Source organism: Stomoxys calcitrans, chromosome 3 (assembly GCF_963082655.1).
Source record: "Stomoxys calcitrans chromosome 3, idStoCalc2.1, whole genome shotgun sequence".
NCBI lineage: Eukaryota > Metazoa > Arthropoda > Insecta > Diptera > Muscidae > Stomoxys > Stomoxys calcitrans.
The window spans coordinates 13,332,495-13,350,554 of record NC_081554.1 but is presented as its reverse complement, the minus strand read 5'-3'; the positions used below and the strand labels follow the sequence as shown (position 1 = coordinate 13,350,554).

The following is an 18,060-nucleotide window of genomic DNA, read 5'->3' as shown; positions in this document are numbered from 1 at the left end:
GTTGGGGGTAGTTTTTTACCCTTTCGTTTGGGTAAGGGTAGTTTAATTGCCCATTCGTTTGGATATGAGTAGTTTTATTACCCCATCTTTTGGGTAAAAGTACTTTTATTACTCTTTCTTTTGGGTAAACATAGTTTTATTACCCTTTCTTTTGGATAAGGGTAGTTTTTGTAACCTTTTACATAGAAATGTGTGATATTAGTTTCTTTTATAGAGAAAAGGGTGATATGAGCACCTTTTCCCTAGGGTAAGTCCAGTTTTTGCTACCTTTTGCATAGGAAAGGGGGGTTTAAGTTCCTCATCCCTTCGGTTAGTAAAGCTTTTGTAACCTTTGACATAGGCAAAGGAAGAAAAGTTTTTCATTTAGAGAAAATTCCTTGAAAGTTTTGTCTTTAGGAAATATTTCCTTCAACATTTTTTCTTTGGGGAAATTTGATTGCAAATTTTACCCACTGTGTTGATACGCAAAACCTTTCTGCCACCACATCTTTTTCACTTAAAGCTTTTGTTGTTGGTGTTGTTGCCAAGGAGAAACCATACAATTATGTTATTGCCTTGGCTGCTGTTATTCAATGCATGTTGCACTTTATGGGGTGGCTATACATAGTGGTGGTGCTGCTGCCGCTGCCGCGGTCGTTGCTTATATTCCCCAACTTATTGGTCATGTATTTGTGGCAACAATAATAATAACCAGGCGTTTAATATTATGGCTTTGAGTTATGTTAATACACGATCACAAATTAATCATGTTTCTAAGCGAAGGAATAAAGAGATTCGAGTTTGTGACTTCAAAACAAGGACTCGGGCAAAGGCAAAGACAGCCAACCAACTAACCGTCATGAGCCAACGCGTAGTACCGGCGTACAATGATTAAATGTTTTGTTGCAAAATGTTTAGGAAAATTTTTCATTTTTGGGATTGATGTTGCATCTGCAGCTGAACGAACAAACGAACGAACGAACGAACAAACATCCATGCTTAGTATGGCCCAGGAAAATGTGTGTAATCTTTACAGGAATCATTTGAGGGAAAGGGATACTCTTTGTGGTGTGGTGGGGCGTAGCGTAGCGTGTTTTGGTGGTATGGTCATTGTGAAAATCGTTGTGTACTTATCATTCACCACTACTTGCACCACCACCACCACCACTCAACAAAATTGTGGTTCTAATTTTAAGCTTGACTTGGAATGAAGGATTAACTATGTAGTCGAAACATTTAATTTTAAATTGTAGATAATATGAACAGGCCATCGCCATACTCATAGTAATTTTGCTACCTCTGCATAACAGAGTAGGAAATGGCACTCAAGAATGTAGGATGGTTAAGGAAAAGGTAAAAATTTATAACCAAACTCCCTAAGAAGTTATGTAGGGATAACTAGCAATGCAGTTTTTACATGGAACTCCTTATGCATATTGGCAAAATTTCCTTGTTTATCCGCCCGCCAGATCCTCTTGTCTCAGACCCAGATTCCTCTGGACGCACCCCATCTTAGTCGCATAGTTCCTGGATCTGAATACTTAATAGAATCAAGCAGACGAAAGATAGAACACAGCACACAAGAGGCCCCCATAGAGCAGAGGTTAGCATGTCTGCCTATGATGTCGAGAACATCAGAAAAAAATTTCAGAGGTGGTTTTATCTCTTCTAATGCTGGCGAGATTTGTGTGGTACTATGCCATGTTAAAACTTTGGCTCAAAGAGGTGTTGCACTGAGGCACTCCGTTTGGACTCGGCTATGAAAAGAAGATCTCTTATCATTAAGCTTCCAACTTCAATCGGACAGCACTCATTGGTATGTGAGAAGTATGTCCTGTTCCTTAATGGAATGTTCATTGGCAAATTTGCAAAATTTGCAATTTTGATTTTTATTAGATTCCTCGAAACCCGTGCTGAGTAAGATCGAGAACAGGGGTCTAAATGTTAGCTCAGAGTGGACTGAAATATACCTGTGTACGAGAAAGACGAGAAGGTTCACAGATGTTGAAAACTATGTAAGCGGCCCGTAGGCTCGAAATGGGGCCTGAATCCTAGGATACTCCACTGGCTCTATAGGAGCATGATTAGACCAATACTTTCTTACGTCTCAGTAGTTTGGTGGACTGCTATGGAGAAAAAGTGCTACATAAGGACCATACAACAGGATCAGAGAATATGTTGTCTTGGCATAGGCGGAGCGTTGAGGACCACTCCCACTAGGGCATTGGAGACTATTCTAGATACCCGACCCATTGACATACATATTAAGTGTGAGACAGCCACTGCTGTAATGAAACTTAAGGCTATGGAAGAATGGATTGAGGATGGGAGCAGCTCATATCATCGCGGTATGATCGAGGCGACGATAGGAAACCTAGAAGCAAGGGAAGAGGTTTCCGATCGGATACCTGAGACGACACTTGAGGTCGTGTGCGAGACACTGCTGTCAGCGGCACAGTTTAAGACTAACGGACTCCTAGTATTGCCATCGGGAAGATCATGTTACACTGAGGGATCAAAGCTGAAGGACAGAGTGGGCCAATGGGTCTACATTTAGAATCCAGGGATTGAGATCTTTTTTAGACTGTCTGATGATAATACGGTCCAGCAGGTAGAGATCCGGGCGATCACGGAATGCGTGAGGTGGTGTGGTGCTAACGCGAGGACGTTGAGTGTGAACATCTTTAGCGACAGTAAAATTGCCATAAGAGCACTAACAACCAGGAAGGTAAGGTCACGAACAGTCTTGCAGTGTAAGAAGGAGATTAACGCTTTCTCTAAGGATGGCAAAATCTGCGTTTGGGTGCCAAGCCATAACGGAGTAAGGGGGAATGAATAGGCAGACGATTTGGCAATGAAGGCTAGAGGACTGCCACTAATTGGCTTGGTCAACCCGAAACCTTTCGGGTCGACGCAGTTCGAGTTAAGGGCGTGGGCGACGAACGCACATGTAACACTGTGGAACAGCGAAACAGTCGCTAGAACGGCGAAAATCCTCTAGGATGATCCGGGTCGTGAGAGAACGAGGCTGTTACTGAAAGGAAGTAGAAAGAAGGTCAGCATAGCTTTTGTTAACATAACGGGGCACATAGGACTACAAGATCACTTATGCAAAATCGGTGCGGCAAGTAATAGAATGTGTAGGGCACATGGGGAAATTGTTGAGATTCTTATGTCATTGCCCGACCGGCAACTCAGTCAAAATTTCAGAAGAAATTGAAACTTGAATATTCCCGAAACCAGCACAGATATTGTTGAGCCCAAGGAAAATTTTTTATTAGTGATTGTTGAACACTATCCAGCAAAAATATATGGACCAGTTTGCGTTAATGTAGAGTATAGGCGTCGTATGAACCACGAACTGTATGACGACGATTGAATAGTTACACTTATTTGAATACAACGGCTGCGTTGGCTAGGTCACGTTGTCAGAATGGATGAAGAAGCTTCAGCAAAGAAACCGTTTTTAAGGCTAACACCGTGGTACACGCAAACCGAAACGACCAAAATCCCTATGGATAGATCAAGTGGTGTGGAACATCTCGAAACGTGTTCTCATAGATGATGAAATAAGCGCAGAAGATCGAGGCGCTTTGAACGCTATTCTACGATCGGCTAGTATAACAAATGTTCTGTCATAGACAATTGTAGAAAAACTAAAGTATTCTGCAAAAAAAAAAAAAAAAAAAAAAGCAAGTAAAAAGGCGTTAAGTTCGGCTGGGCCAAACTTTGGATACCCACCACCTCGGGTATATACGTAAACCACCTTTCATCAAAATTCGGTGAAAATTTCATATCTTATACTCATATACCTCATACCGATCTGAACTATATACAACACGGATGTCGAAAAGCCGAACATAAGTCACTGTCAAATTTCAGTGAAATCGGATTATAAATGGGCCTTTTATGGGGCCAAGACTTTAAATCGAGATATCGGTCTACATGGCAGCTATATCCAAATCTGGACCGATTTGGGCCAAGTGGCATAAACATGTCGAAGAGCCTAACACTAAGCTCTGTTCCAAATTTCGACGAAATCGGATAATAAATGCCTCTTTTATGGGCCTAAGACCCTCAATCGGAGGATCGGTCTATATGGCAGCTATATTCAAATCTGGACCGATCTGGGCAATTAAAGAAGGACGTCGCGGAGCCTAACCAAACTCACTGTCTCAAATTTCAGCGACATCGGACAATAAATGCGTCTTTTATGGCCCCAAAACCTAAAACCTAGATATCGGTCTATATGGCAGCTATATCCAAATCTGAACCGATCTGGACCAAATTGACGAAGGATGTCGAAGGGCCTAAGGCAACTCACTGTCCCAAATTTCAGCGAAATCGGATAATAAATGTGGCTTTTTTGGGCCTTAGACTCTAAATCGGAGGATCGGTCTATATGGCAGCTATATCCAACTTTGGACCGATCTGAGCCAAATTGACGAAGGATGTCGAAGGGCCTAACACAACTCACTGTCCCAAATTTCGGCGACATCGGATAATAAATGTGGCTTTTATGGGCCTAAGACCCTAAAATTCGGCAGAGCCCGGCCAGGATTCGAACCTGGTCACACGGAGCAACAGCGTGTGCTATTGCCGTTGTCGTAGCGTTCGAAGCCATCAATACAACCTTCAACAAATGATCAAAATTATGTGTCGTACGGAAGAAGTGTAATTTACCACAGACAGAATGTCTGCCATTACACAAATATAAATGCATTGGAAAAAGTACAGCTAATAAGCAGGGTTGTCGAGCTTGGTTAATGTGGTAATTGTATCATAGATGCGTTTTCGCAATTAAATACGAATCAAATACAACATGCCAACGCACGACCCTTGAAACCATCACACCTAATATGGTTGAAAAGTCTTCTAACCAAAGACGAAACGCGTCCCATAGTGGTGGGTATGTGTTGCTACCTTTGGCTCTCTTTTTCCATTTCCATCTTCGATCATTCAGCTCGCCTCGAAAGAGAAACAAATAAATAAAAGTTTAAACTATTTTTAATGCCTTTATTAAACATGTCTATATAATGTCCCTATTGACATACTATTGACAATGTCCCATATATGCCGCAATGTCTCTAGATATGTCCTAATGACTTACTATTGACAATGGCACCATATGATAAACTCATATAAAATGTCTATAGCAAAAAGCGTGGTCTTGACATTTCCCATAGGGAAGTTTGTGAGCCCATTACTGGTCTAAGTACATGAGACCAATATGCTAAGAAGCAGATCAATATAGATTCTTTGCATGTGTCGTTTCTAGCCTCTAAGGGTTCGTTCCAGCTAGTGTTGCTCTATGAATTAAATAAGTTGGAGGCCACCGTGGTCCAGAGGTTAGCATGTTCGCATATGTCTACGACCGGCTGGGTTCAAATCGCGGCGTGAACATCAACTAAATTTTCAGCGGTGGTTATCCTCTTACTAATGCTGGCTATATTTGTAAGGTATCCTGCCATGTTGAAACTTCTCTATCAAATGGTGCCGCTATGCGGCCCCCTTATAATTTAGCGTCTGTAGCGCCGCAAAACTTGCCTCTCTAGTTCGGGTATAAACCTAGCCCTTGCCTAGTGTCAGACCATTTGAGAATCTTCGAGTTTTTGGCATGCTGTGAATAAAGCGGTTAGATGGGTAAGACTGTCTTTTTACAAACTACCCACCTTGAACTCTCTTGATTTGATATCTAGAGTTACTCTTGACTTACCTTTGTTTTAAGAACTCTTTTTGTACATTCCTTCATAAAAATAATAACTCTTTTTTGAACTTTTTTTTTTTTTTTTAATTTCATTTAGAATAAAAACAATTTGTTTTATTTGTCGTTGCAATTAATTTCAATTCTTCTTTTATGAACTTAAAAACAAACTTTACAATGTCTATACCTAAGTATATTAAATTACAATATACGTACAAAGAAACATACACAAATTATCAAATACTTATATCTTACTTACCTATATTTGTATAAAAATAATTAATTTACAACAATACTAAAGCACTTTTACAAAAAGTGCAGTAAGACCTTTAATGTGTACACAAAGTGTTGATAGTGCCCAAAGGGAGAAAAGCAATAATGGACTATTTGCAATTTTCCACAAATAAAAAAAAATACTAAAATTTAAGAATATACACAGTTAATGGTTCCTTATAAGCAGTTTTTTTTTCATCAAATAATCTTTAATATAAACTTAAATTAAAACTAACATAAGAATTGGAAAATTTTCTAATAACAATTCGTATAATACATGTTCGTTTATTAATGTGGCAAAGAGACTACTAAACTTCGATACTATCAAGCGAATAATTTCTATATATACTAAAAATAATAATAATGTTAAGGGCAAGAACAATAGATGTTGTATTTTAAAAGCATTTGTACAATTTACGAAAAATGAGGTGATCTAAGCTAAACGATGATTATGGAAGATTTTCGATCATTACGTGTATGTGTGTATCTATATTTATGTGGCAATTATATAAAGCTAACTTAAGACTTAGCTAGGTAAAATAAATATTTTTTTTAAATTTATTTTTCTTTTATTTTATAAATAATTTTTTTGTTCCTATTTAATAAATCAATTGTAAATGCTTAAACATTATGGCTGTTTTTCGAGTGTAAAATGTCATTTGTGTTGCTCTCTATCGTAAAAAATTAAATTAAATATTGTTATTAAGAGTTTTTTTGTTGTTATTAGTTTTTGTTTTCTTGTCTGTTGCTATTAAGAGTCTTTATTGGCTTTTTAGTCTTTTTTTGTGTGTAAACAAAATTGTTATTATTTACAAGATAAACTTAAGTGGTTTGACTTAATAGCTAAGCGATAAGTTTTTATTGGCAAGTTTTTGTTACAAACCTTTTTCGTTGAGTGTACACCTATAAGGCTTTAGTTGTTGGGAGGTATATAAAATAACCTTATGGCCACTAAGGGAATTTTTGAAATTTTTTTTTAATTATTTAAGGTTGTTATCGAAATTTGGGCTGTGAAAATCTTTAACCGATTGATAACATTTTATTCTAAATATTGTCAAATACGAAGATGGCTATTTTTGCTTGAATATTTTTTACCAATTTTTAAGTAAAATCGATTTGTTTGAATTATCGATTATTAGTGAAGATTGATAGTTGTAAGGTATAACCTCACTGTATATATAATTTTTTTTTGATAAAAAAATGGATAAAACAAAATAAATTTCGATTTTTATTAAAATCCAATATTACAACGTGAAAGTAAAATACATTAGAAGAATTTGTATCTCTACATTAAATGAAGATATATTAATTTTGTTATCGATGTTTTAATGACTATTTATTGCTTGAATATTTTCATCGAAATCGATTTGGTTGAGTTATCGATTATTAGTGTAGATTGATATTTGTAAGGTATAACATCACTGTATATATAAAAAACTATTTTTTTTTTATTTTTTGAAAAAATCGATAAAAATAAAAAAAATCGATTTTTTATTAAACTCCAATATTACAAAGTGAAGGTGAAATAAATTAAAAGAATTTGCATCTCTACATTAAATGGAGATAAATTTATTTTTTTATCGATGCTTGAATGGCTATTTATTGCTTGAATATTTTTACCGATTTTTAAGTAAAATCGATTTTGTTGAATTATCAATTATTAGTGTAGTTTGATAGTTGTAAAGTATAAACTCACTGTATATATAAAAAACTATTTTTTTTATTTTTTGAAAAAATCGATAAAAACAAAATAAATTTAGATTTTTTATTAAAATCCAATATAACAAAGCGAAGGTGAAATAAATTGGAAGAATTTGTATATCTACTTTAAATGGAGATCAATTTATTTTGTTATCGATGTTTTAATGGCTATTATAGCTTGAATATTTTGGTTGAATATTTTTTTTTTTAATAAAAAAAATATATGAAAATATAATAAATTTCGATTTTTTTTATTAAACTGCAATATAACAAAGTGAAGGTAAAATAAATTCGAAGAAATTGTATTTCTACATTAAATGGAGACAAATTTATTTTGTTATCGATGTTTTAATGCTTGAATATTTTTACAATTTTTTAAGTAAAATCGATTTTGTTGAGTTATCGATTATTAGTTTTGATTGATGGTTGTAAAGTATAATCTCACTGTATATACAAACAATTTTTTTGTTGATAAAAAAATCGATAAAAATAAAAAAAAATCGATTTGTTATTAAAATCCAATACTACAAAGTGAAGTTGAAATAAATTAGAAGAATTTGTTTTGCTTGAATATTTTTTACCGATTTTTAAGTAAAATCGATTTTGTTGAGTTATCGATTATTAGTGTAGATTGACAGTTGTAAAGAATAACCTTACTGTATATATAAAAAAATTTTTTTTTAATAAAAAAATCGGTAAAAGTAAAACAAATTTCTATTCATAAAATTTTTTTTTTTTTGAATTATAAAATCGATAAAAATAAAAAAAATCGATTTTTTATTAATATCAAATATTTCATAGTGAAGGAGAAATAAGTTAGAAGACTATGTATCTCTACATTAAATGGAGATACATTTATTTTGTTATCGATGTTTTAATGGCTATTTATTGTTTGAATATTTTTTTTACCGATTTTTAAGTAAAATCGATTTTGTTGAGTTATCGATTATTAGTGTACATTGACAGTTGTAAGGTATAACCTCACTGTATATAAAAATTTTTTTTTTGAATAAAAAAATTAATAAATATAAAATAAATTTCGATTTTTTATTAAAATCCAATATTACAAAGTGAAGGTGAAATTCGAATATTTTGTAATTATAAACAAAATTAACTTGTTTTTGATAACAGAGGCGGAAATTTATAATTTTGTTTTCAAAAAAAAAAAAAAAAAAAAATTCGAAATTACATGGTTCTGTAATCGAAATGAATATATTTCGCTTAGTAAAAATGTACGATTTGTTATCGATAACATAAATAATATATAAAAAGGCAATTTTTGGAGACATCATTTCAATCTTTGCATGATATCTTAGAAATATATCTTTCGTTAACAAAAATAATCGAATCGACCTTGCTTATAAATGTTAAAATAATTAAAAATCACTTCGATAACAAAAGCGAAGAAGAATAATATAGTTTATGGAAAACAAAGAAAAACTAAATTGTTTCCGTTGTTAAAAATTAAAACGATTACGTTATCCATCGCAAAACACTCGAAACGAATAGTCATCGATAGCAAAAAAAAAATTATATATAATCAAGAAAATATATAAAAATCACCTTGCATTTCATTGCGTTGCAGGTTTCGATAACAAAAATAGTGGAACTGATCTCGTTTAGAATTTTTAAAATAAATCGATTTTTCTTGCTTTTGATAACACATACAAAAATAAATAATGTTATGTCCAAAAACAATATAATACCTGATTCTGATAATTGAAACAATTGTATTTGCAATAAAAAAAATATATAATCGAAACGATTTTATATTAGATAACAAAAATAATCGAAACGATTTTGTATTAGATAACAAAAATAATCGAAACGATTTTATGTTAGATACCAAAAATAATCGGAACGATTTTATTTTTGAAAGGAAAAGTAAGCGAAACAATAATATATATAATCGAAAGGATTGAAATTTCGATTACAAAAGTAGTCAAACCAATTTTTTATCGATAACAAAACTAATGTCTAAAATGTAATTTTAGGAAAAATTATTAAAAATTACTTTGCATTATATTTTGATGTGTAGGTTCCGTAAACAAAATTACCGATTCGATCTTGTTTGAAATTATTAAAATATTCGAAACTTTTTTCGATAACTTTCGATAATTCGAAAAAGGGTAACCTGGTTTGAAAAGAATAATAAGTAATTTGTTTACGAAAAAGGGTAAATTGGTTTGAAAAGATTAATAAGTAATTTGTTTTCAAATGTTAAAATTATACCACGATGGCAAAAGTGATCGAAATCAATTCTTATCGATAACAAAAATAGTAATAATTGTCATATGTAACAAAAATAATGAAAGCGAACATTTTTTTCATAACAACGTAATCGAACTGAACTTGTTTCAATTTTTTTCGCAGTCTCCTCCAAATAGTAAAATGATAGGCTTTATGTCAGTAGTGTACATTTAATAAATTATATTTACCATGTTTAACAACTTTGCATTATATCGTTTGAATCAGAACGTACAGATCACCACTACTCACTGCTATGTTTGATTTATTTACCTCACCAACATGCTAAAGCCTTAGAGTTATTAAGTTGCAGGGCTGTGAAAGCATATGTGTACTTGTGTACTTTTACTTTGAGTATTTAAAGGTTCGATAATTGTAAATCGATAATCGATTTTGTTTTTCGTATACTTTCTAACTTAAAATAATGGCATTTCGTTTTCAATTGTTATGTTGTTTTTGCTAAGCTAAGGGAAAATATTTACAAAGTTGTGAGAACTCAATGAATTTTTAATTTACATGAAGTGAATTGAGTTGAGTTTCAATTTTTTGTTTGTTCTGGTTAAGCACAGCCAAGAGTGGTTTGCAAGCCTCAAGGGGGGTATACACCAATAAACAAAAAAAACCTACCAATTGTTTATTTGTATATTCTTTGAGTGTTTATCCCCTTTTATACCTACTCCAACCACTCTTAAGTGTTTCTAGTGTGTATATGTATGTACGATGTATATGCTTGTATGAGTGAGTGCATGTGTTTGTTTGACTTATATGTCTAAGCTTAGTAATACTAAATCACGTTGTTGTTGTTGTTGTCTATACTTCTTCTTTTCACTTCCATCCCTACCTCTTTCATCATAGGCTTACATTCGTATTTGCTCCACCATATTTTTACCTCTTTGTGTTGCTTGTGGCTGATGCCTGGGCATATTCACCATATGATGACCCCCCAGCGGCGAGATGGATGGCGACCTTGTCGCCAACGGTGAAAGTGAGGGTGAAAATGAGGGTGACATGGCTGATGAAGTGCTAAAACCTCCTGCTGTTTCATGGTTGATGGGTGATCGTGGCAATATGTATTGCGGTGTTGAACCCAAATGTGTGGTTGCTGTACCCCCCATATGATGGCCACTGCCAGCGGGCATACGCATATTCACTCCCGTGCCAGAGAGCACCTGCAGATTTATGGCCCTTGGGGCCACATTTGTTAACATGGGCGGGGGAATGCGAGTCTTGACTACACTCGCTATGGAATGGGCCAGACTTTGTTTGCTTTTATTGCTCGAGGAACCTCCACTCTGTCCACTGTTCACCGAGACATTGTCATCTTTAAGGCGGGCTATTTCTGAAAACACATGGGCCAATGGCTGATATTGGGGACCCCAATCGAGTAGATAGTCCCAGTTGTAGCTACCCTTAAGCTCCTCCTCACTATGGACTATGGAACTCAGGGACCCTGTCATAGAGGGACCCACATTGCCAGCATTTACCCCAGGATGATTGCTGTAGCCCATAACCGCTGTGGCCATATTGGCAGCTGCTGCTGCTGCTGCCTCGTCATTGCTACTGGCCCTGTCGGAGGCGGCTCCGTTGACATCATTCAATTTGGCATAGATGAGATTTGTTATGTCCGTTTCGGCATTGGGATCTTCGGCATACATGGCATGCAGCGAATCCACCATGGGCAAGGGATGATGCATGTGGGCCTCCTTATTTGAGCCCGCCATGCTGGTGGTGGAAGCTCCGCCATTGGCATCATTATCACGATCGACTATTCCCAAACGGGCCAAGTATTCCTGGGTATTTTGCACTGATATATCCGACAAACGGCCATCTTCCCCGGCAGCTCCAGCCCTTAGGTTGCCCTCGTTTATCATTCGTATCTCCTCATCTTCACCGTCATCTTCGGCAGATCCACGACCACTTGAACCCGATTGCTCGGATCCCGACAACTCCGAGGTGGTGGCGGCCCCGGAGTTAGAACTCCCCGCATGATTGCCGTAGGGGGGTATTTCATCATATTTGGGTGGAGCAAATTGGGCGGAGGCCATGGCACCTGAAGTGCTGGGATTGTTGTTGCCACTGTTGAGATTGTTCAGGCCCGAGGCCCTTATGGGTATGGTATCAAAGGCACTGGGATCCACATAGCTATTCGAATTGCCCACTGGCTCGGTGTTGAGATGCGGCTTCACCACATTTCTAGGTTTACGGCTGCGCATGCGTATGAATAGGAAAATGCCAGCGGCAGCACATACCACCAACATCAGGGCAATGATGAGGCCCAAAATCCAATCCGCCAGTCCTCCACTGGCGCCTGAAGAACCAATGCCACTGCTGGCCAAATTAGTGCCAGGATCAGCCAAGGGATCCAAGGAAATTTCCACCACTGTCATATTGGTGAGGGAGCCCTGACGGCCTGAACTGGCCGATATCACAAGGCTTATGTCGCGGCCATCATCAAAGTTGTCGTCGAGCTTCTTTTTTAGCACCACAGCCCCGGTGGTGCGGTTGACCTTGAAATAGGCATGCTGGGAGCTAAGTTGATAAACCACTCGTCCATCCGGGCCCTTGTCACGATCCGAAGCCGACACTTGACCCACCACATAGCCCAAAGGTAGATAGCCGCTGGAGGGAGAGGGCATGATGAAGCGATAGGTGCGCTCTGTAAACTGAGGAGCATATTCATCACGGGAATCGATCTGTATGCGCACCTTGACTTTGGAGGATTTACCACCGGAATCCATGGCCCGTAGCAGAAAGTCAAAGCGGCTGCGCTGCTCAAAATCAAAGACGGAGTTGGTCGATATAACGCCTGTCTCAGAATCCACACGAAATAGTTTCCAGGCTACATCATCGGAACCCACGGCCTCATGTTCTATGGTGTAATTGAGCAGACCATACGGGCCACGATCGCGATCGGTGGCATGGGCCCTGAACACACTGGTGCCCACAGGCTCATTTTCGGCCACAAATTCTATAAACTCGGCTACCGGAAACATGGGCCTATTGTCATTCTCATCTTTCAAGGACAAGCGGAAAGAGCGCAGCGAACACAAGGGCTGGGAGGCACTATCACAGGCTCTTATTATGAGCTCGTAACACATGGAACCCGAATCATAGTCCAGCTTGTTGTTGACAAAAAGCACACCGCTGACCAGGTCAATGGTAAACATGCCCTCATCATTGCCTGAGGTGATTTCATAGACCACCTCCGAGTTGGGGGTATTATCGGCATCCAAGTCCAAGGCCTGTAGCTGGGCTATGGAGTATCGCAAGGGGGCCAATTCACTGACTTCGGCCTCATAGCGCGAAGAGTTGACAAATTGCGGGGCATTATCATTCCAATCATCCACGGAGACAAAGACATTAATGGCCGAGGTGGAATTCTCGGCAGCCTGGGAGGCCAATTGCTGGGGTGAGGCAGAGGGGTCGCTGATCACCAGTCGTAGTTTATACAAATCCATATGCTCACGATCCAATGGTTTGACCAGTATAATGGCCTGTCCCTGAAAGACCTTAAAGCGGCCCTCTTCATTGCCCGAGACTATGGTGAACATGAGGTTGTTGTCACTGAAATCGGTGTTGGCATCCAAAATATCCTGACTGAGTTTCAGCACCTCCGAACCCAAAGGAGCATCCTCATTGACATGGGCGCGATAATGACTTTGAAGGAATTGGGCACGTGCTGAGTTATGACCTTGCACCTGGACCCTCAAAATGGTGGAGGATTTCATAGAAGGTGTGCCCTTATCCTGGGCCACTATGGTTACAAAAAGATCCTCGCTCAGACCCTCAGCATTGGGACCAGCCAAACGACTGACATTAACATACACCGCCCCTGTTTGCTCATGCACACTGAAACCTTTGATCTCGGGCTCCAGGCGGTAGATGATTTTGGCATTATCATTCTCCTCCGAGTCCATATCGGTGGCATTTACACGCAACAGCTCCAAATCGGAGCTCAAGGCAGCACTCGATGTCAATTGCAAGTCAGGCAGCAAGGCAAAGTAGGCAGGCTGCTCAAATATCGGCGCATTATCGTTTTCATCTCCCACACGCACTGTCAGCGTACAGCGAGCCTCATGGGCAGCATCCGAGGCTATGATCTCCAACTCATACTCCTGCTGTTGCTCATAATCCAAATGTCGCTTCAACACCACCTTGCCACTGTAGCGATCTATGGCAAATATGGACTTGATGTCGGACGTTAACAAATCATCGCCACTGTGCTGCAGCTGCAGCTGATGCTGGTGTTGATCTGGCATCTCTAGCGATCCAAAGCGATAGGTGAGGGCAGGATAGGTGTCCACATCGTTGGCCGAGATGGTGGTAATAACTGAACCTAATTCAGTGCCTATTAGGAGAGCAAAGCAAAACAAAAAAAAAGAGAACATTGGAGAAAATGGAGTAACATGATCATTGTGGCCTTAGAATCTACGACTCTGGGGATTAATTAAAAAGCCTGGAATTTCTAAACTCCCTGCAGACGCAGTATGAAGTTGAGGAAATTTAATAACTTGTCAAGCCATAGTAAGCAGAGAAGATGAAGCAGGAAAAGCAGTTGGCTATGTAAAAAAAGGCCTCCAGAGCTTTGGCTTTCAGTTGGGATGACACTAACAAATCAAAATTCTTGGCTACACACTCAAAGTGCAACTCTTTGTTCTGCCAGCCAGTCAACCAACAAAAAATGCCTTAGAAGTTGCAAAGCTAGGAAAAAGCAACAACAGCAACAGCAAAAAATGGAAAACTAGTTTCTCTAGACTACCTAGTGCTGGTGCTGTTGATGGCTGCCGACACCACTTACCTTCGCCAACATTGATCACACTGTGCGGTGGAAATGTGGGCTGATTATCATTCACATCTACAATATGGACACGTATTGTCGCTGTGCCTGTCATCTGTGGCACCCCCTCATCAGTGGCGATCACCTTCAGCTTGTACAAGTCACGAATTTCACGATCCAACACTATGTTCGTTTTAACAATGCCGCTAAAGGCGGGCTCTATGACAAAGGCATTATCATGATTGCCATCCACAATGTGATAGAGGATGCGGGAGTTTGTACCCGAGTCCTGATCGAAAGCGGACACTTGGACCACAAAAGTGCCCTTGTTGTTACCCTCCCACACGGTGGCTGCATACTGGGACTGCGTAAAGATGGGGCTATTGTCATTGACATCCTCGAGTTCGACAATGAGTTCGGCATAGGCAAACAAAGGCATTGAGCCACTATGCGATTCACTCTGGGCCACCAGCATAAGGCGCAATTCGTGGGGTTGTATGGCCGAGGCCAATAGTACAGGCAAATCATCCATTTCTCTGCGGCGCAAGGCTCTATTATTGCGAAAGGGTTTCACTAATTCCGAGTCTTCAATATCGGAATCCAAGCCAAAGGCTGCAGCAGCACCCGTAGTGGAATTATCCTCTTCATCTTCATACAGCATAGAGCGGCCTCTATAGCTGGCATACAGTTTGTGCGAATTGGGCATTTCCTCTCTTGAATTGCCAGCATAACGTTCAAAATCCAATTCCTCGCTATTGGCCACCTTTATTTCTCCCGTATTGGCATCTATGCTAAAGGCTCCATTTCCATTGCCTGTGCCAAATGAATAGGCCAACTTGGTTCTTCTGCCATCTGAGCGTAGAGCATTGACCTGCAGCATTTTCAGACCCACTTCGGAGTTTTCTTTAATCTTCACTCGATAGGTGTCATTTTGAAAGCGCAGCGTAGGTGAGCCTTGCGGCAATTCGCCTATAAGCAGTTCTATCAAGCCCTCAGTGGACATGGAAGGTTGTCCTTTGTCCTGGGCCATTATCTCCAGATGTAGGAGGCGGCCCGATTCGCTGGCCAAACTTTGTGAGGCGCTTACCACACCTGTATTGGGGTTAATGCGAAATTTTCCTCTTGTCGAGGGATCATCCTGCTCCTTGAGCGAATATATTAGCTCAGCATTAAGGCCTAAGTCTTTGTCGCTGGCCGTTACCTGCACCAGAGTTTGTCCTGGTTGTATCAAGGCAGGCACTTGAGCTCGAAAGGGATAACGTTCGAATATGGGCTTATTATCGTTAACATCTACGATGGAAATTTGTACGGGCACTCTGGCAGAACGAGAATCATAACGACCACCATCGGTGGCAACCACCATGAAATTGTACAACTGTTGACGTTCACGATCCAGGGGGCTGAAAGAAAAACAAAATGGGAAAGGCAATATTAGAAAAGAGAAATGAAATGAGATAAAGGAAAACACTCGAAGGCCTTCTTTGGCCACCTTGGGTATATCGATCTGAGCCATATAAAATGTCGAAAAGCCTAACATAAGTCACTGTGTCAAATTTCAGTGAAATCGGATTATAAATGCGCCTTTTATTGGGCCAAGACTCTAAATCGAGAAATCGGTTTATATGGCAGCTATATGCAAATCTTGATCGATCTAGACCAAATTGCAGAAATATGTCGAGGGGCTTAACTTAACTTTCTGTCCAAAATTTCGGCAACAATGCAAAATAAATGTGCCTTTTATGGGCACAAAACATTAAATCGAGAAATCGGTCTATATGGCAACTATATCCAAATCTGGACCGATCTGGACCAAATTGAAGGAAGACGTCGAAGGGCCTAACACAACTCAATGTCCGAAATTTTGGCAAAATCGGACAATAAATGTGGCTTCTATGGGCCTAAATCCCTAAATCGGAGGATCGGTCTATATGGCAGCTATATCCAAATCTGGACCGATCTGAGCCAAATTGACGAAGGACGTCGAAAGGCCTAACACAACTCACTGTCCGAAATTTCAGCAAAATCGGATAATAAATGTTGCTTTTATGGGCCTAAATCCCTAAATCGGAGGATCGGTCTATATGGCAGCTATATCCAAATCTGGACCGATCTGAGCCAAATTGACGAAGGACGTTGAAAGGCCTAACACAATTCACTGTCCGACATTTCAGCAAAATCGGATAATAAATGTTGCTTTTATGGGCCTAAGACCCTAAATTGGCTGATCGGTCTATATGGCAGCTATATCCAAATCGTTACCAATCCGGGCCAAATTGACAAAAGATATCAAAGGGCCTAGCAGAACAATTTCAGCAAAATCGGATAATAAATGTGGCTTTTATAAGCCTAAGACCCTAAATCGGCTGATCGGTCTATATGGCAGCTATATCCAAATCTAGACCGATCTGAGCCAAATTGACGAAGGACGTCGAAGGACCTAACACAACACACTGTCCCAAATTTCATGCAAATTGGATAATGAATGTGGCTTTTATGGGCCTATGACCCTAAATCGGAGGATCGGTCTATATGGCAGCTATATCCAAATCTGGACCGATCTGTGCCATAATGCAGAAGTATGTCAAGGGTCTTAACTTAACTCACTGTCCCAAATTTCGGCGACATCGTACAATAAATGTGGCTTTTATGGGCCTAAGACAATAAATTGGAGGATCGGTGTATATGGCAGGTATATCCAAATCTGGACCGATCAGAGCCAAATTGACGAAGGACGTCGAAGGGCTCAACACAACTCACTGTCCCAAATTTCATCAAAATCGGATAATGAATGTGGCTTTTATGGGCCTAAGACCCCAAATCGGAGAATCGGTCTATATGGCAGCTATATCCAAATCTGTACCGATATGGGTCAAATTGACGAAGGATGTCTAAGGGCCTAACACAACTCATTGTTCCAATTTTCATCAAAATCGGATGATAAATGTGGCTTTTATGGGTCCAAAACCTGTAATCGAGAGATCGGTCTATATGGCAGCTATATCCAAATCTGGACCGATCTGGGACAAATTGAAGAATGACGTCGATGGGCCTAACACAACTCACTGTCCCAAATTTCAGCAGAATCGGATAATAAATGTGGCTTTTATTGGCCTAAGACCCTAAATCGGCTGATCGGTCTATATGAGGGCTATATCAAGATATAGTCCGATATAGCCCATCTTCGAATCGTATTTGGCACATTTGTTGAAAGTCATAACAAGGAATTATATGCTGAATTTCAGTCTAATCGGACAAAAATTGGGGCTTGTAATGGCTTAAGAAGTCAAATCGGCAGATCGGTTTATATGGGAGCTATATCAAATACTTGACTGATTTAATCCGCACTTAACACAGTTGTTGGAAGTCATTACAGAACATT

At 39.0% G+C, this 18,060-nt stretch overlaps 1 protein-coding gene across 1 annotated transcript in view; it reads right to left on the bottom strand.

Moving 5' to 3' along the window:
- Nucleotides 1-10,232: 10,232 nt before the first annotated feature.
- The window catches only part of LOC106089983 (protein dachsous), a 449,615-nt gene continuing 441,787 nt past the window's right edge, over nucleotides 10,233-18,060 (bottom strand). Inside the window, exons 12-13 of the mRNA XM_059364882.1 lie at nucleotides 14,703-16,081; nucleotides 10,233-14,252 (exon numbers count right to left, since the gene is read on the bottom strand). Coding sequence (XP_059220865.1) covers nucleotides 10,762-14,252; nucleotides 14,703-16,081 — 4,870 coding nt within the window. The 3' untranslated portion in view covers nucleotides 10,233-10,761. The remainder of the gene's footprint in view (nucleotides 14,253-14,702; nucleotides 16,082-18,060) is intronic.